Raw genomic sequence first — 20,954 nt, forward strand, 5'->3', positions numbered from 1 at the left:
GAACAGCCTCTTCAACAGTTCCTCAGTTCAACAGATTGCTGTCTTCTGGAAACAACTGAAGACAAGTTTTTCCTTTCTTGCTCTGTAATTAGGTACAACTTCCAGACTCTGAGCTTGCACAGTTATATCATTACTCTGCTTCACAGTCTTCAATGTTAACAAGACATCAATTTGCAAACAGTAAGTATTCAGATACTCATTCTACATTATCAATTTAAGTAACTTTATTTTACTTATTTTTGTCAACCAGTCTCACCTCAAGATCTGCAGGGTTACTCCTGTACATTGATCCATCTGTTAACTGCCTTTTACAGAAAGCTCTCTTTTGGCACATTTTGAAGACAATTACTGCAGTCATCTAATGAGCATGCAATTAGCACAGGAAAAAATGATATCTTAAATTATAACAACCATTACAACAGCAAGAATTTCTTTTTCAAGAGGAAGTACACAGAATCAGACAGCCTCCATATCCAACAACTGCAGAGGGTTCAGAGAGACTTAAGCAAAGCGCTACTAATAATTAAAAGGACTCAAAACCAAGAAGAATGATTAAACACTCATAACTGACAAACTCATAAGGTCTTCAAAATAGTAAAGTGAATACCCTGGTAATTTTCCCTGTTTTTAAAATTTCATCAATTTCCCTATTACAGAGCCACAATTCCCAAGGAAAAGCAAGGCAGATGAAAAATGTGTAAATTACAAACAGTAACAAATATTCATCAGTAAGTGTGTTACAGACTAATCTCATGATAATCTCATGTTTCCTTTCCTCCATCCCAAGCAATTTCTCATTTTAAGATGACAAAATGTAAGAAATGCTCCTCTAGAACTTGGATAAAATATATACAAAATAAAATGATTCATACGTGTTCACTTATAAAGCTAGCAAAAAATCACCAACTTCAGTGATGAATACATCATTGGCAAAAAGCCACAGACTGCTAATGAAAGCACATTCCATACAGTTCCAGTTGGAAAAACTGCTTGCTTTGCACTGCTCAGCTCAGAGGTAACTGCAGACACTTGACACAGCTTTGCCACTTTCACTTCCTCCTACATGCGTGGGCACCATGGAAAAGAGTAAAAGCAAAAAGCAGAAAAAGATGGCAAAAACAAAGTCAGGGATTACTTTGGTTACTTTTCCAGGCATGATAAACTTCTGTTAGGTGCTGGGAGATGACAACTGAATTTTGCTGCCTCACTGTGGCAGAGACAACTTATTAAGCTACTCCAGCTGCAAGGAAGGTCAAAACTGCAGACAGATCTGAACTCATAGGATATGACTCCTAGAAATGTTTGAAAGGCAAGTTCAAACGGAGATTTAAATTTGTTAACATGACAACGCCCTCCATAAAACTAACCATAATTAAGGAATAAGTATAGTACAGATCCAATGGATATGAGATAGGCTCAACAGCATTTCAGAAAGAGATGAGGGTTCAGGGCTCTTTTTTAGAGGAGGAAAGGACTTTATTTTACATTTCTGAAAACACTTCAAGATTAAAAGAAACCCCATCAAATACAAATGCTTTCACTGCAACAGATGTCCGGATTTCAGTTTCCAAATAATGTAAAGTAGGAAAAATTTTGAGACACAGATTTTATTATGCTTAGTCCGACTGAAAACTGTCATCCACTGCTTCACAAGCAGTGAAAACAACAGTGTCATAATTTTACCATCTTGTTTTGCAGAACGCTTAGAAACCATGCACAGAAAAACCATTCTTTCTCACAGAAAAGCAATGTGGGCCAATCACTAAGTATTTGAAAATGTTTCTCATTACAAGTTCACTTGCTCTATATAGAATATAAGACATACACTCTGAAAAATACCATATCCTTAATTTCTGTGCAACCTCTATCACAGCACCTATCAACTAACTGGAGTGCTGGGCCTACCATAACTGCCTGAGAAACACATCACTGTTTTCCACATCTTCCATAAAAAAGACACAATCTGAGATTTTGCATACAACAGCAATGAACAGCAGAACAATAAATGAAATGATGCAAGGGATACCTGTACAAAACTCAGAGGTGACACAAAAAGGAGGCACTTGCCAACAGCCAGAGGTGCGAGGCTGTGATGTGCTGCAGGACACAAACTTGGCAGGACAGGAACCTGCTGCCAGAGCTCCCTGGTGAGGCTTATCATCCACTTCCATATACTCATACATGCTCAGAAGTACAGAGCTGCCAATGTATCTAAGGTTTCAATAAGGGCAACACAAGTTCTCTTCTAAAACAGTGTCATCTGTTGCTCTGAAACACGCAGCAGGAAAACATGAAGTTGCAAGCAAAAAAGCACTTTCAGGTTTCAAATCAGTGTTAAAAGAAACCAGAAGTCAGATGCGGGATGCTGGAGGTCATGAACACACTGAAATATCAAGTTAGGTACCAAACATTTAATCACAATTAAAAGGAAAAAAAGATTCTCTAATAAAAAAGTTGAGACTGCCACCTTGTGCTATAGCACTTGAAGTTATTAATGGAATATTATTTGTTAGCTCAACTTCAACTATTCTGCTTTCATTTATGTATCTAGAGCAGATTAAAAAGCTTATTACAAAATAACAGTCAGTGAGATGGTTGCAGTGTTCTCTCAGGTCAATTTGCGCCCCGTTCCAACTTCCTTTTACTTCTAAACTGAACACTGAGGCCTGTAGTTCTGCCACCTTCTTTAAACTTATGAAAAACAAATAGACTATCTGCAAAACAGTTTCAAGTGGAGGTAAAAAGAACAGAAGCTTTGTATTAGCCAAGGGTAGGACTACATGAATCTCCTGTGTATTTCTCCACTTCACTTTGTTCTCATAATCAAACTATGATGAAAAATGCATGATGTAAAATTAAGAGCAACAATATATTTACAATTATAATCTAATTACAGCAGGCATAGAAAGTGCAACAGCAGCATAAGATATTTTAGATTGCTTTTAATTGTACACCATTACACTGAGCCATTAGTTTTGAAATTAATTTGTATTGAAAGAGTGGCTTTATAAGTTGAACTGTGATAAACGTGTTTCCTTTCAAATAGCAGAACAGAAAATATTCAATTTTCTCTCGATTTTTAATAATCTCAGTCTAACTGCATTCGAACGTCTTTGGTTGAATAACATTGGGTCCATTCTGGTTGCTACAGTTCATTAACTATTTCATATAATGAAAGTTATCGTCCAAAAAAGCTCCATCATTATCAAAGTAAAACTGAGGAAAACAAATCTCCCAGTAACTGTTTCCTCTATGGATAGAAAATCCAGTACGAAGCATTGCTAAATGGTAAATATTTCTTTACTTTTTCCTACAAATACTAAAAAAAAAAATTAAAAAAAAAATAATCCCATCCTACCTAACTCCTGATCTAAACACAACCAGCTTCACTAAGATCCATGTTCTCCCATACACCACTTTTTCCCCTCTCTAGTTTAACTACACACATTTGTAAGGAAAAAAAAAAAAAAAAAAAGCTGAAAGAAATTGATCTCGAACTCAAAATTCTACAAAGTTATCAAAGAAGCAACAGAAATCAGAACTGGAATCAAAATTCCTCCTGGAGTTGCAAGAAGAAAAGGACACCTGAAACACGTAGCATCAGTAGCTGTTATACTTCTCTATTACTAATTCACATGATGTAGATTTCAGGTTTAAAGAGGCTTCTATATTATTTGCTTCTCTCCTCCCTACATGCCTTGAGATTGTCTGACAGCTACTGATGCATGACCAGTTCCTGAAGGAAACGCTGAACATATGTTCTATTAGATAAACTTAAGGTCAGAATCCAACTCATACAACTTACTGCATATCAACAAACAGTAATAAAGAACAGCTGAGCAGCTTTTATAACTGTTTTCTGTTGGTTTCATTTCAAAGTTCCAGAAAAAAGTAAAAGGGAAAGTGAAGGGACAAAGTCAAGTCTTTAAATATTGTCAAATCGCTTTGCTCTCCCAATACTAAAAGAAACAAAGCAACATCCCCAGAATACCTAAACACTCCCTACAGGCCACAGAGCTCTATTCCTACTTACCAAACAACGCACTGAACCCATGTCAGTGAGGCTGATGCAGGCTTGAAACTGCTGTGCTGTGTGCAACACAAGAGCTGTAGCACCAAAAGGTTTAACTGGACTCACTTTTCACTACCTGACTTGTATCCTGCATGCTGCTCACAAACAGTCCCCATGCATTTCTCACCACCCCCACTTCTCCAGGACTCCACATCCCACCCACCCCACACTCCCACGTGCCACAGCACCACGGCTGATGAGCCCAGCTCCGTGGCAGGGACATTGGGCACTGCCATCCTTGCAGCATCGTCTAGATCCCATCACACTGCTCTCTGCTAGATACCACTGGCATGAGGACACCTTACCACATCATTCCATATGCTGTATGCATATTTTATTAACAACATACCAGCACAACACCAACAAAAGCTTCACTAGTAGAAACTGAAAGTTACCTGCTTCCTGAACATCAGCAGCAACTGTGCTGAACCAACAGCCTACTGAACCAGAGAAATACATTGGGCCCTCTTCTTTCCAACAGAGCAAAGCAACCCAGAAACACCAGCCTACATTTCTATTTATTACTGTGTACACACTTCCAACAAAACACGAGGTGATACAGATGGAGATGAGAGTCAGTATGCTAAAAGAAATGATTGTAATGTTTGTATTTCAACCAATTGGAACTACTTGAAAATTCACTTCTTTCTCATGACAGAAAGCTTTCAAAAATAAATCAATAAAACTGTGTTTCAAATACTCAAGTCACTGAAGCACTGCTTTTCTAAACTCTTCAATGCTCATACAATCTTAATTTCCTTCAGATAACATGCAAAGCATCATCTCCACAGTTCATTTCTCTTGTACCCCATTAGAACAAAAAAAGGCAAGTCTTAAGCATTCATGTTCTCCATGCAGTAGATGTAGATGCTATGGAAGAACTGGAGATTTTTTAGTCAGAAGTAACAACAACAACAACAACAACAACAACAACAACAACAAAAAGAACACAAAATAGGCATAGTTTCTTCTATTACTACTAATCACATGAAAGCAAACAAAAAGTATTTTTATAGTTAATGAGCACGAGCACCAAGTTACCAAGCAAAGGACCAATAGAACAATAAAACTGTACAACCCTTGCAGGAAATCAGCCACACCAATAAGTCTTATTAAAGCTCTTAAAAAATGCTTTGCTATGAGTACTTTAAAATACAGTAAGTCATAGTATTTGCACCTGAAGCATAAAACACTTTTCTCTGCTGTACTTCAGAAAAGTAAGTAGGACTGACTTCATTTTCTCTGAATAAGTATCTCAGGTCATATAAATCTTGTTTTCTACAACAGCAGGAAAACAACAGAAGAGAAAGCAGGTTTGCAACAGCCTTCTCCTAGACTAGCAGTTCCTCAGAGCCAATTACCACCAAAAGCTCTGAGATTTCATCACTTTGCTTTGGTACAAGCTCCAATATGAGATCAATCAAACCAGACAGGTAAACTCCCATGCTCCAAAACCCCTACATACCTGTCCTTGGAAGGTTACACGACTTCTGTCTTGCAGATGCTGACTAGAAACTGAAGAATGCCAGGGATGCATCTGAGTTTGAGACTGTGCCCGAACAATATCAGATGACTGTGTTACTGGATGTGGGGTTATGTGGTCTTCTAGGTCATGCTCTAAAACATGGCTTGTGCTATCCTGAACAAATGCAGAATCATCAAACTGTGGTAGAAGATCTTCCTGAAGGAGGTCATCTGGGTCAAGTCCTGTAAATGGTTCGTTTGGAGCATCAACTTGATGAAGTAAGTTATCATCCAAAGATGTAAAACCGTTGCTCTCAATAGGGTCAGTGAAATGGCTTATCTGAGAAGCAGAACCAGCAGAAGCTGGAAAACTAATACTCACAGGAGAGAGCTTTGAACTACTAAAGTTGCCCTGAGGATGCGAAGAATGCAACATTTGAAAACTATTTGAATTCAAAGGTGTATTAGCATTTAACATGTGCTCAGCTGTGTCTTGCTTGGTCCCCGTTTGAGATGTAAAGGCATCGCTTCCAGTGAAATCAGAGATTGGATGTGTCTGCTGGCTACTAGAAAGAGCTGTGGTAGACTGAAGAAGGCTGGTAGGAGAAATGTGGTTATTAGAGTAAGAATAAGGAGATGAAAATTGTTGGCCGTTATTGACAGAACATGGAGTAATCGTTGGGGACTGTCCACCAAAAGTTCCTTCTTGATTCCCACAAAAATGTAATGAAGCATTTGCAGTTTGAGAAAACGGCTGAACAGACAGAGGCTGCTGTGAAGTTGAAGGATTAGAAACTGGAGGTGGGTGGTTAACACTGACTCTGTGAGAAGTAGATACGTTAACTTCCAAGAAGTCTTTTGGCTGACTCAGAGCATCTTGCCCCGTGTTGTTCCTGCTTTGTTGCGATCGTAGCGAGGCACACTGATGCTGTGGTTCATTAGCCTGAAATAAGGCAAAGTCATGGTGTGCTACAAAGCTTTTGTTTTGCTGCATAGACTGAGAATGTCCTTGGTGAAAGGGGGACCCATTTTGATTTGAAACAGTTGTGGCAGTTTGATGACCCCACATGGGACTACCATCGGCCACATCTGGAAACATCCCATTAGTCTGGTTTTGCGGATGAATTGGTGAACAGTTGAACTGAGAGTGTGGTGATAAGACGTTGTCTGTTGAACTATTAAAAGTCTGATTCACTTGGTGAAGTTTCAGGGAATCATACTGATTCAGCTGTTCAAAGTCGCTCAACTTTTGTTGATTCGGAGCATCCTGCACATGATTCAATGAGTCTATGTGCAAAGGTTCAAATTCTGCACCTAAATTTAATTCATCAACAAGCGAAACAGGTCCAGGTTGAACAAAGGCATCATCTGACAAACCTTCTAAGGTCTCACTAAAAAGATTGGCATCATCAAAAAAATCCATCATAGGATCAGTCATCTTGATAGGTCTGCACTGCTATTTCTCTCAACTCCAAATGGAGTCAGTTTTGGCTCTCTGCAGTAAACAGAAACAAATTACATCCAGCAGTCACCACCTTATCCAAGGCATGCCAGCAACCGTTAGTGCTTCTGATGAAACGCTCGTCTTGAGGTGTTTAAAACATCCTATGGGAGAGTAAAAAAAAAGAAAAAGAAAAGAAAAAGGGCAATTACACATAACTGCTTTGCATCTGAACACTCTCCGCATGTTGCCTCTCTTTAAAATACCAAATGGATTTTCAATATTTCATTTATAATTTGGCAATTTAGTTAAAGCAAATCTATGAGTTATCCTTGCTGTTAGTTGATGCTCTCTCCAGCTCTTTCAGTTTTTAACCATTACGTATTTAGTGTAACTTGTGATGTTTTAAATATACTAGTTCCAGTTTTATCTCCCAGTTTGCTCTCTTAGCACAATTTCAGACTCCCCTTTGCCACTTTCATTAAAGCTACCAAATTGTACCTTTAATGTGTTTTTCAGAAAACACTAAATAAAATTCATTTTTCACTCATGTGTCATTCTTAAGCAGCTGTAGAAAGAAACCATAGAAAATTATGCACATTTTGTATACTATGCTCAAACAAGAAACCTGAGAGGAAGTAAACTACGCTTCCTAATAGTTAGCCCAGCTTCAGCAGAAAAGCTGGGATACTGCATTTCTTCCAGCTCTTACATTAAATAAGATTCTGAAACCAAACAGTATTTCATCTCACTTAAATAGGATTTTTTTCTGTATCTTATTTCAAGGAAAAGCAAGACGATGAGTACAGCAATTCAAAGATAAACACAGTTATAGAACTAATTTCAGCTCAGGAACACTTATTACCTAATTTTAAAACATCAGTTGTTTTGCTTTTTCATTTATAATATCACTGATCACCAACCAATTAAAGTTTCCAATCAAGGATTTCAGAAAAGGAGAGCACGGAAGGAAGGTTATTTCCACTTTTCTTATAAAACCCTGCCCATTTATATTGTGATCAAAGTGAACAGGAAATGTCTGAACAGAAACAACTCTTCTAATTTATCTCCCCAAATGACTAGAAAACATCTAGAATAGAGAAGCAGTCATTTTAAATGAGCATCTTCAAGGAATAATCATTCCTTTACCCTGCCCATACACTTATCTAATTACCATAAGGAAAAAAAAATTAAAAAAAAAAAAAGCCACACCTTTTAATTCCTAATGCAACTGCTAAAATTCACCTTCATTTCAACTGCAATTCCTTACTAATTTATTCTCCAAGGAAAAAAAGTGAGCAAAATCGTGCAGAAATGGACACCCTGGAAATCTGAAGTATTCTCCCTATGCATAAGATTCCTGTTGAACCTATGAAATATAAAACAGTCCTTGACAAACTGATGAAAATCCATCCAGCTTCTATTTTCAGTCCACTGAATGTGTTGCAACCATGGTCAAAATAAAACCTAACTTATGCTAATAAGTTAGGATGAGGTATATAAAACTTCTGGTCCGTGCAGAAAGAGAACAGATGGATCCTGTATCACACTGAACGACACCAAAATTAGGCACATGTATCAAAGTATGAATTAGCACGAGTGTTATGTACCAGATAATGTTTTATTACAAAGTTAAAAAAATAAATCATGCTACCAGCATGCTCTTTTTCCCCAGTAAGAGAAGTACTTTTACCCCAGCTTTTTACTTCCACATCCCTAAAACACATCGTATCTCTTCAGCCCGAAGAAAAGCATGCCTGGAAACTTCAGCAATTTGGAGAAACAAGCCCTCCAAATTTACTCAGCAACTGCGATTTTTGTTTCTCTTTGCCGTTCTTGAATTTGCAAACATTAAGCACTTAGCTTGCAAACTGTAAAAGCAGACGAAAGCAAATTGTGGCACACTTCTGAATTAAACTAACACACGAACATTATTTTTCTGACCCTACCTTAAAAAAAATTTCTATCTTCTCATATTCAAATCAATGTAAGAGAAACGTTCTGACATGGAAACCTTTCTCACATGCTTCCTTTAAGCGCTTTTCTCCTCCCATCTTCAGTCTCACTTAGAAAATGATGGTAGCTACAGCTATGCTTCAGCACACTTCCACCCAGCCTTTCCCCTTCCCAACCAGATCTGTCATTGACCTGAAGTCTGGAAGCTCTTTGGCCTTCTGCTGGCAGAAGAGCATTCTAGGAAATAACTATTTTGAAAACTTTCATTTGGTGGGCTTAACAATTGCAAGTTTAACAATGCAATTACAGACAGTATTTCAAAGTACCAGCCCCCAAACGCTTCCCACTCAAGGTAAGCTCCTCTTGCAGTCACATTTTAATCAGAACAGGGAAACTAGTTTCGAACACTTACTCAACCAAGGAAGCTATGGTAAAAGAGGCAGAATATAACATAACAAAACCTACCAACATTCCTAAAATTTGATTTGCCAGAACTAATTATTTCACATCAAAAACGCATCATCATGGAAAATAACTTAAATCTCAAGATTGATTTCTTTCTGTAACTACCATTTAGCATTTTAGTGCCCCCACATAACCAGAATTTGCTTTAGAACCTAAACGAACTGTACATTTAAGTTCTCTACAACTATATTGATTTAACATTAATCTTGATCCAGCTTAAAGTTGGTAAGATTCCTCTACAACATTTACGCCTAAGAATTACTTCCTATTACTGGTCCAAACAAAACAGAAAATAATAGAAAACAAAATGAGCATCACAGTAGAGGTACGAAGTGACAAAGCAATTAGAAGCGTATGGTCTTTCTACATCAATTTAAGAAGTTACTGCCCCTATCTGCATAAAGTTCTTCAACAATAATTACCAACTATAGGACATTTTGTACATTTTCAGTTTTCCATGATTTTGCACGTTATTTCATTATTTTAAATACTGTGGAACCCAGAGACATCTAGCAATGTTTCCTACTTGTATTTAAGCATCTTTTGTATTTAGCCTCTCAATTCTGTATCAATCGTGATGATTTTGGGCAAAAACTGAACAACAGCGAATGGGAAACATCAACAGCATTACTCAGACAAGCTGAAACATTTCAAGGTTCTTCATCTTCACATATTTTAAAGCATCTCTAGTTCAAACATAAGTTTTTTCAAACTGCCAACTCTACAACTCAGTGTCTCAACCAAAGCACGCTTTTTCACTTAAAAAGCTGAAATAATGGCTAGCCAGTAAAAGCCATCTCAGAATGAAGCTAGGGACTAGTTAGTAGAAGAGATTAAAACTGAAGCCATAAAAGCACATAATAACAGAAAGCCAGATCACATGCAGAAGAAATAGAAGAGGTAAATACAGAGAGTCAACACTGGGCAAGAGTTTTACACTGTATGTATAGACACTGGTTTGGGTTTTGTTTTGCTTTTTTTTTTTAGAAAGCAACGCAACAAGGTACAGCAGATTTGCTTCCAAATGAGATCTGCCAAAGACTGAAGAAGTACTGTTTGCTAAATTGTATGTAATATACAAGAGCATGACATGCCTGTGCCTTTTACCACTCGCCCAACTATTAGCAGGTAGAACACAGCATGAAAAGAGGTAGTCACTATAATGCCTTAAAAAAATACTCAAAAATCCGATCACTCCTGAATAATATTCATAAATGACAGAGACATTACCTCCCCAACAATAAAAATAAATGGCATTCACACTATCATTACTTGTCAGATTTAATTACAACTAAAGCTTTTGCTGTGTTCAAAAGCAGAACTAAATGAAATACAAAAGTTACTTCCCGTTATTTCCTGCTGCTCCAATATAAATGATAGCCTATTACAGTTTTAAAGATCAATGTGCATGTTAAAATTAAAATGCACAAAGGAAGTGCACAATTGCCTCCAAATTCAAGCAATGTAGAAGATAAAAAAAGAACATTTGAACGTTCATTGAGATGAACTGGTTTATTATCTAACTCAAAGTACTAAGCATTTGTGCCATAGCGCTGTGGCATCTATAGCTAAATAAGGATTGAAGAAATGCATTTCATCTCACTGCTATCACTAAAATTAAGACAAACTTTGATTAGGTAGACTGTTTGACTGAGAACACACCTAATTATTATTATTATTATTTTTAAAGACATACGCACAACTCCCTTCTAATATCTCTCCTCCTTGCTTCTGAAGCAAGTAGCCCCTGGGAACAAATACTAAATGTTTAGAAGAAAAAATTGGTAAATGAGAAGGTCATTCATAGAAGTTCAGGTCAGCCAACACAAACAATATTTCACACGTAAATGAAATATATCTTCCAGTGCAATTAATACCAAACTTCTATCAGCACCAAAGACGTCAACAGGCACTGTGTATGGGACAGCTTCTTTCTAGAAGCAGCTTTGCTGAAGAGCAAGAAAGCAAAACCACACCAAAGAGAAAATGTATCACTGAATTTTCTACATACATTTGCAAGATATCTGAAAATCACACAGCAAGTTCTGAGCCACAATCAGTTGTACTTAAATAAAGAAGGTCTTGTGATTAGCTTGGGTCAAAAATAAAGAGTTAACATATGCATCTAACAATCCATATTAAGTGTGCAATTAACCCACAGGATCTAAGTGGATAACATTTTCTAAACTAACGTTTTACAAGGAATTTACGAAAAAGGTTCAAGCGATGATCAAAATCATCCTTACCCATGAATACAGAACACATCCCTTTAACGAAGAATTAAGAAGTTCAGAGACGCGCTTTAACTCCAGATGGGTACCTCATTATTAGAGACCTGAAAACGAGACATGATAAACCAATCACACAAATGCTATACTTGAAATTACAATATTATGCAAATGCGCTACTCAAAACTCAATTATGTAATAGACACCATAAAAACAAGAGCAGCAGAAATAATTTACAACCAGTAGTAGCCATGATGCTATAAATGTCTAATAAATAAGTAAGTGAAGTGCCTATATTTTAGGGACAGCCCTGGGGAGAGAAACAACCCCACATGGCTCTGCAAGACTGAGAGGCACAGTCTCTGCCAGATCACTGGAAGTTTGGAACAACTTTAGGACGCAACAGAAAGACCAAATAAAATAAAAATATCTAGGCTTTATGCTAAGTTTTAAAGCTGTATGTGCAAAAATCTCCATATATTCTGCTTTTTTGAAAAGCAAAACCATATTTTCTGCTATTACAGTGACAGATGTACTTCCTAATAGTAACTGACACCAGTTTCTAGGGGAGCATACTTGCACAACAATTTTACCCCACTCCTCCCCCTGTCCACACGTAGAAGATCTCACTGTTGCAAGATTATCTTTTAATCCAAAACAGGCTTGAAAACACCGGACACTTTAATAGAAAAGGTTAGGCTAGAGGAAGGGGGATACGTAAAGGCTGTCCAAACATGCATTTTCCTCTCCCTAAATATCTTTGTGACAAACCCTTAAGCACCTTAGCTAGAATATTAATAGTTCAATCTTTAAACTTTATAAAAAATAAAAGATGATATATATATCACTTCATCAGGAAGCAGATTTTAATACATAGATTATTTACTCACTTCTTTAAGACAGCATTGTAACATATGTCAAAGATACAAACTGCCTATGACAGCTATCAAAAGCCTGCAATGTCCCAGTAGAAATTCTTGTTGAGTGTTATTTAGTACACAGATTATTACATTGACCCTTCGGTTTTTCCATAACTTAGACTTATTCTAGGGTTGCAGAACTACATGGCCTCCACTCTGTTAAAAGGAACACTTAAGAAGCAGGTTTTTTTCTTCCCCAAATTCATACACAATATGCACATACCCAGTAGGTGAGATTTTTGACAAAAATATTTTGATCTACATTTATCGTCTACACAATACAGCAGCAATTGTATCAGAACAGGAAGAAAAATTGCTTCTTGTGGTTCTCTTACACTTTAAGTTCCTGTAATGTCACACAGAGCTCTCATTACACAGAAGTCCTCTTCACATCAAGATATTTGTTAAGTTGAACTTCATTCTAGTATGTACTACACAGTGTTTCAGTATCTATTTTTGATCCCTAAACTTCTGTTTAAAAATTCGTAGTTCAAACCTATAATATAAAGGCCTTACAATGTATGAATCAATTGAATAGAGGCAACAAAACACGTATTTTTTAAAAAAGAAAGGAAAATTGAAAACTCGCAAAGCAGGTAATTTCTCCTAGCTGTAAGAGTCCAGCAGTAAAAAACCAGAAACCTAATTCAGCTGAAATTACCATATAATACAAGCACTAGCTTACGATCTTTTCTATCTAAAACGTATTTATCCTCTCTCAAGTAGATTCTCCAGAAAGCCTTAAAACAAAGATACGCATTTCTTACTCTTCAGGCCAGTGCTCGCTTGCTTGAATAGCTCCCAATATGGTGTCTGCTGCGGAGTACTTTGAAGTTTGAAAAACCCTATGTTGAAAAGAAGAAAAAACGTAAATAGACATTCAGCAGAACTGCAATACATTACTCCAACAGTAATACATAATAAATACTTCAGACAGAGGAACAATCATTGATATTATAGTGAGTGCCAAGAAAAAAGCACACCGAAGGAACTTCAAGCTTTCATAAGATGCAAAGTAGGACCTATTTCCAAAGATTCTCAGCTAGGCTGGGCTGTATGCAAGCTTCTAGTTACACAGATATACATGTATATGTATGTTACATGTCATATCGTAGAAAAAAAGAAAAAAGTTCTGTAAAGTCTCCTCTGGAGCACAGTCTTAATTCTGCTCTAATTGGGAAAATTCACTGATACATGAGGAAGCTTACGATTTATTAAACAGAACCAAAAATAAAGTAACCCAGGACTAGAGACACACATATTAAGCTGTCTTAGAAGCTTTAAAAAAAAAATTATCCTCCACCAACCAACAACATAGCTTTGTTATAAAATAGTCAAAGGACAGCAGGTATTTCCCTACGTGCAGGTAGATTTTCTTACGCTCCTGAAGGAACCCTAAAGCACTGCTATTACTCATGAAAAGTTTTGAACAGTGATCTTTTTTCATTTTGGACACCAAAGTGCAGTCTTCTATACACATTAATGGAACAGGAATTAAGCTATGCATTTTGATTAGTTTAAAACAACTATTTTAACTGTCATTTCTCTTCCTTAAAACACCATCTCAATAAAATGAGTTATCAAGTTTCACACAAAGTTCTTGTGTGCTTTTATATCTTTGGTCTTTGGAAAATACTCTTTCTAAAATTCAAAAGCAAGAGTTTAATAAATTATTATTTTCAACTACCTCCTTCACCTGTCTGACAAAGATTCTGGTGTGCAGTGCAGAACATATACGTGTTCCTGAGCTGCTTCAGTAGATCACGTCTCCACTCAGTTTTAACCCATCCTCCTGGCATTAGATGTTGCACAGAGGTGGCTGAGGTGTACAACCATTTTCTCCTTTACGTTTTGTGGGCATTAACTCCGACAGCGATGCAATACTGAAGAAGGTAAGGAGAGAAACTGCAACAGCTTGTGAGCTAGGAAGAGAACTAAAATTCCAAGAATTTTCTTGTAAAACGCTCAAAGTTTATCCTCGACACATTCTATTTTACTGAAAATAAATGTCAGAAAGTTCAAGGGCTCTGCCACAAGACTACCGAAGGAAACTATTTCAATAACTTATTCTGCTCTTTAAACATTATTACCACTTTGTTTTTCCAAAGCGTACTTGCAAAGACTCATAAATTCCAGAATTTAAGAGTTTCTGCTTATTTTTCTAACACAGATCACAACATTTCCCAGCGTTCTGTTACACATTTGTAACTCACACTTCCAGTCACTGGAAAGGCAGTTGAGTTGCATAAGTTTCTCCTTCTAAGTTTAAAAACAATCCTCATGGTGCTCTTTGGATTCCTGATGCATGCACTATAGAGTTTCTAATTAATCGCCAGTTACTTTTGTCATAAGCTCCAGCATGACTCGTATTTCTGAACACCAGCATCTCACTTGAGGAACTACAGTGCAGTTTTAAGATGTAGAGAAATGAACACGCTGAAAACCAGAAAAGAAAGCCTTCTTGTTTCATGTGGCCTAAACCAAGATTTCATTAGAAACTTTCAGAGACAAAGGACTTCACAGCACAGCCCTCCTCCAACTCACGGCCTGTTAGCACACTCAATCCCAACCGTTCCCACGTTCTAGTCTGATAAGCACCTTTACAAACTACTGCAATTTTATGACCTAGGAGTACCAACTAGAACAACTCAGAGGCTCATGCCTCTTTTACAAATAACTCCAGGCAACAACCTGAAAGTACAGACCAACAGCAGCCAAGATGAACACAAACACAGAAACCTCAGTGAACATTTGCAAAAACCAAGAAAAAAAACCCAAAACCAACAAACAAACCAACACCAAACAACACAATTTCAAGTCTCCATACCAGATGAGGATGTGACAATACTATGAGCACCATGAGACCACACTGCTCAACAGAACAAGTGCCTTGACATGCCACTGCATACTTCATTAGCTGCCATCAAGTGAATCATCTGCCGCACAACTCCATATCCTTTGGGAAGAAGGCTGCATACAATTTTCCCTTCATACAAATCTAAGCAGATTCGATACAAGCATTTCTCACAAATGTCCATCCCAAGAACATGCTAAGATATTCTGAGTTTGAATCACAAACTACAGGGGCTCCACTACAACATAGGAGAAACAAAAATACCCATCCAATTTAATCCTCAGATTGCCTCCAGGATACGGAACACCTTTTTGTGCCTCCATACAGACAACACCTCTATGAAACTTAAAACTTCATTTACTGAGGTAAGCATCAAATAAAGTAAAGAGCTCTACAAATGCCATTTGCAGAATACACTGTGGGAGCCTTCCTCAATTCCAGCAACAAAAGATAAAACTTTCTGAAACTGCTCATGCAATACAAGGAAAAACTCCCAAGAACACATCGCAGAAGGAAATCTTCTGGCAGTCAGTTATTATATTTTCTAATATAATTTGGATAAAGAACAGAAGCAAAATTATTGTCTTCAGTAAAGCAATGCAAATGTTTTTCCATCTGGTTGCAAAATGACTGCTGTTTTAAGACAGGAAGAAATATAAGTATCATTAAAAAAACGAAAGAAAAAGTAAAATGCTCATACACTGATGGCCTAAATACATTAATAGTTGATATCTCTTTGATAACCTCCATGAATGAAGCTGAAGATCAACACTTTGCCTCACTGAGGGATGCCACACTACACCCATATACTCCTGCTGACTTCCTAGATGAAAAAGCAGCCTTTCTTGTAGCTTATTTCTTACAGCTTAACAACTGAGACAGAGCAAAGGCAGCACTGAAAGAACTGGAAACCGTTTCCAGGAGTTGGTGTATGAGAAACAGAAATACATCCAAGCACAACAGTCCACTTTGCTAAATGGGAAAGAGAATATTGTACCCTAAAATATTTCCAACAACTTCAACTATCAATTCTTGAAAGTTGGGCTTACTAGGCAACTGGTTTCTCCATCACCCGTTTGTACATCTGCAGATATGCTACATTCCTGAGACTATTTCTAACTACAGGAAAAGCACTAAAAGATGGAATAAGAGCACATAACATGAGACAGAGCGTGAGATTTCTAAATGTTCATTAATCACACTGTCCCTTAGCTTGACAAAATGGAGACCATAAAAGGGAGAAATACAAACAGGTCACTGGAAGAAGACTAAAGTATCCATAGAACTAATTTGGTCAGGAAAGAAACTGAATGGGAAAAGTTACTGGATTGCAGTTAAACCAAGAAAAATTCTTCAAATGAAAAACTTATGAACTGAAGTACCAAGATTTACTAAGAAATTAGTTTACACAGAGTGATAGAAACAAATATAATGCAATCCAGAGACTAGTAACGTTATGCCACTTGACTCCTCCAGATGCAACTTCTTTCCTCATCCTAAATCACATGAGCAGTTTCCAAGAAAGACAGTGGTCCAACATTTGGACAATTACATCTTCAAGACTGATAAAAAGGGAAAAACTCCCCATTGCAAGGAATCCTAACCCATAAATACATGCAGAATTGTCCAGCTCACCTTTACCTTCAAAGTGTTTGAAGGATGCAAACACATTTTTGGGAAAATTTAAATTGTAAAGTTCTAAGACAGACAAAAACATCTTAGAATAAAAGAACATCTTTTTTCTTTTATGGGTTTCACAAACAAGGTAATTTTAAAGCATGACATCAACATTTTTGTTTTAATCTACCCACATCACTAAATTGTCTCTCTCAAAAAAGGAAACAATGTCCGTTTCATACAGAATCACAGAATGATAAGGGTTGTAAAAGACCTCTGGGTCCTTTGGGTCCTGCTAAAGCAGTTTGCCTAGCATTTTAGAGCTTGAGTAGCCTCTTATAAGGGGATCATGTCACATCTTCCAGATAACACCACTGACAAGTTTTTAAAAAACACACTGTACTTTCAGCAACATTTCTCCATACTGAATTCTTGGAGTAATCTTCAGGAGCATTTAGCAGCCACAGCTCATGTGAAATGAGTAGGTGCTGAGATTCCTCAAAATTCTTGAAAACATATAAAGCTTAAAATCACAGTTCTTTTTCCAGTAAAAAGAACAGCTTCATCTGAGGGAAATGAGTTAACAGAGCTTGATCATCACAAAGAGCAGCATAAATTGTTATAAATCCAACTACCGTGTTGCACAAGGTAAACCAGCAGACGCACTGTAGCTATGTGTGTGCCTGTCCTTATCACTATAAATGCAAAGCAAATTCACGTAGCTCACAATGCGCTGTCATTTCAGAGCAGCCGATACCTGAAGTTTCTATCCTACACGATTTCCCACTAACCTCCTTGCGCGCTGTAGCAGTTGGACAGATCAATAAGAGGGAGAGCCTTTACAACAAAGGTATGATGACAGAAAGACCGCCAGGACAGAAAGGTGCTTTAAAGGAAGGAAAGAACATTGCTCACCCCGTATCAGAAGATGCTAGTTCTGCAGGGGAAAGCTGCATTAAGGAATGATCTCCAACTAGAGACCCTTCCCCAGTGTCAGTTAGCCCTTAAATGAGGTCTAAGAGAGGTGCAGCCAGGCTCCACCCCTGCCGGTCACACAGCTGAACTGCCTTCACCTGCACTCCCAGGGCTGACCAGGTCCTTTCCCCAGGCGCTCCATCGGTGGCTCAGGCTGTGACTCAACAGTTCCCATACATGTGCCTTGAGTGATGCATAGGGCCTGGCACACAGCTCCCTGTATTGGTTAACTTTCAAGAATATGTACAAAGGCTTTTGCTCTTTGGTTGACAAAAACTGCATAAGTAAGTCCATGGTGCATTGGAAGTCCCATCAGCCCCATGCAAGAAGAATGAACAAGACATTATTTAGCCTGAAAGAAAAGATATACACAGGAGGGGGAAGAAACTATTTGAGTAGATAAAAACCCAATGACTGCTGTTCATTTTTTTTTAACAGTTAATTTATAAAATAGGAATAATTATTAATTTTGAAATGCTTATCCAATAAAAGATACAGTTGAAAAGTTGACCTGTGTACCAATCCATCAAAATCCAGAGCCAGGCAAATCCAGGCAAAAATCATCAGAGGACTGACTGCTAAAGTCCTGCCTTGAATCCTAAGCACATTTATATCTGCATACAAATGATTATAAGCATAACGATTATAAATAGGAACTTGATGGTGTCAAACAACACAGGTGTAAAGACAGATGCTATAGAAGATCTTACGCCTGATGGGCCTAACTTTCCTGAGAGGAGGATTGCTTTTTATGGCTGCTTGTCTCGGTCTCAAAAAAGACTCAAAAACCCCTCTCTCTTCATGCAGACTGTTATTCTGTCCCCTGTAACTATGCATAATACTGCTGAAGGGCTCAGATTTCTTCTGCAGAAGTAGAAAGAGATGCATTTCCTCACACCACTGAAGTTAAACAACTTTCATGAACTGAAGTTCGTAGATGCTAAAGATTCGTGGCACTTACACAAAGCAAGGAGCACAAAACGTTTCTTAAGAACTGAAACTGCATGCATCAACCTTCATGTCAAAGCCACGCAGCCAAGTGACAGAATTGTGCTTACTTTTTAACCCTGCCCACAAAAACGCGTGCCAAGGGGGAATTAGGAGGTTTTCACATTTCACCGCTTTGCGCCTCAAGAAGAAATGGGATCATCGCTCCACTCGGTTAAAATCGAGATGCCCCCAAACACCGCACTGAGCTGCTCCCGGGATCCCGTCATGCCGGGAGGAGGCCGGCCGCCGCCCCCACCTGCAACCCGGCAGCTGCGAGCCCCGGCCTCGTGCTCCCACAGCCGAGCCCCTTCCGAGCCCCCACCCACGCAGGGGGCCCCGCGGCCACGTGCCCCCGCTCCTCTCCCTCACGGACCCGCCGCCCGCCCAGCCCCGGCCTTCCCAGCCGCCTCACCCAGCGCCAGCCCTGCCTTCCCGGCTCCCACACCTCCTGCCGTCACGGCTCCAAGCCGGCGGGCCGCCACACGCGGCTCCTCTCCTTCCCACCGCCTCGCTTCGCCTCGGGAAACGATTCCAGTTCCTGCCCACCTCTGTCACCTCGCCGCGGCCAGGCCTGACCTTCCGCCGGCCCGCCCGGGCGGCTGCCACATCCCTCCTGCCACGCAGCCCCGGGCGCATCCTCACCCGCCTTCTCCCCCCCCCCCCCTCCGGGCCGGCCAGCCGCCCCCTCCCCGCGAGGACCCCCCAGAAGCCGGCCGCCTCCTCCCGCCTCCCCGCCCGGCCGGCATCTCGCAGCCCCGCTACCCGTGCCCGGCCCGCTCCCTCCCCTCGGAACTCGGCTCCCCCGGCACCCCCGGCCGCCACTCTCCCCGCGGCGGGGCACGCAGTCCGATGCCCGCACCACGCTCCGGGCCGCCGCCCCCGCCGCCGAGGTGCGAGGGGCGGAAACGGGTCGCGGCGGGGCCGCGAGGAGAGCAGGCCGCGCCGCGCCGTGCCCCGGAGGGAGGAGAGGCGGGGGAGGCCGCCGACAGGGCGCGAGGGCCGGGAGGGGTTCGGGCACCGGGAGCGCGGCCTGCTCGGAGGCAGCGGGGAGCGGCCCGGCCCCTCGCACGTACTCACCGCCGGGTTCGCCATTACGCGGCGGCGCTGCCCGGCAGGAGGCACGCGCGCGGGGAGGAGGCGGAGGCGATGCCCCGCGCCTGACAGCTCCCCGCCGGGGCGGCCCGGGGGCGGCAGCGGCGGCGGCTTCCCCCACCCCCAGGGGGATTCCCGCGGGCCGAGGGCGGCACTTACCGGGCGGCAGGCGCAGGCCGGGAGAGGCGGGCGGCGGCGGCGGAGCGGGCGAGGGCGGCGCGGCGTGACTGGCTCGGCTCGGCTCTCCTCCCCCCGCCGCCCGCCCGCCGCGCAGAGCGGCGCAGCGCAGCGAGGCCGGGAGGGGCGGCCGGGCCGGGGGCGAAGTTTCACTCGCTCCGCGCCGCGACCCCACCGGCCCCAGCGAAGCCGCGGGGACGGGCCGGGGGGCGCATTTGCATATTTCTCACCCCCGCGCTGATTGGCCGCCCAGCGCGGGGGCCGCCGCGCGCTGACACGGCGCCGCAGGAGGGAGGGAATGGGGGGGAGCGAGAGGGGCGTGAGCGGCGACGGCGCGGGGCCGCAGGCTGGGGGAAGGAAGAGGAGGGAGCGCGGCAGCGGGGACGGGGTTGGCGCAGGGGGCGGGCGGGGAGCGACGGGCGGATTTCCTCCCCGGGACACCTTCACCTCACCCCGCAGCCCCGGTGGGAGGGGGCGGCCCCCAAAAGGAGAGGGGCGGCGCGGGGCGGACGGCGGCGGAACTGATAAAATGGTGCGCGGGCGGCGGGGCGAGCCTATCCAATATGGCCCCCTTCTCCAGCAGAAGCCAATCCCGGGCGCGTTTACTTTGGAGGCGCCGGCGGAGGCCAGACCCGGGCCGCGCTCCTCGACGAGCTGCCGCCCAGCGCCGAGCGAAGCGGCGCCCGCCCGCAGCGCCACCGCG

At 41.1% G+C, this 20,954-nt stretch overlaps 1 protein-coding gene across 5 annotated transcripts in view; it reads right to left on the reverse strand.

Annotated features, from left to right (window-relative positions):
• Positions 1 to 20,250, reverse strand: part of CHD9 (chromodomain helicase DNA binding protein 9) — an 80,601-nt gene extending 60,351 nt beyond the window's left edge. For 4 of the 5 annotated variants that reach the window (XM_042821277.1, XM_042821279.1, XM_042821278.1 and 1 more), the window contains exons 1-4: positions 20,234 to 20,249; positions 13,314 to 13,391; positions 11,645 to 11,733; positions 5,538 to 7,141 (exon numbers count right to left, since the gene is read on the reverse strand). In XM_042821277.1, coding sequence (XP_042677211.1) covers positions 5,538 to 6,974 — 1,437 coding nt within the window. In that variant the 5' untranslated portion in view covers positions 6,975 to 7,141; positions 11,645 to 11,733; positions 13,314 to 13,391; positions 20,234 to 20,249. Of the gene's footprint in view, positions 1 to 5,537; positions 7,142 to 11,644; positions 11,734 to 13,313; positions 13,392 to 20,233 lie in introns of all 5 variants that reach the window. The other variant, XM_042821280.1, reaches the window with a different exon arrangement.
• Between the last annotated feature and the right edge of the window lie 704 nt (positions 20,251 to 20,954).

This window comes from Centrocercus urophasianus, unplaced genomic scaffold, assembly GCF_019232065.1.
Source record: "Centrocercus urophasianus isolate 14NV4802_14NV808 unplaced genomic scaffold, USGS_Curo_1.0 seq_2, whole genome shotgun sequence".
Classification (NCBI taxonomy): Eukaryota; Metazoa; Chordata; class Aves; order Galliformes; family Phasianidae; genus Centrocercus; species Centrocercus urophasianus.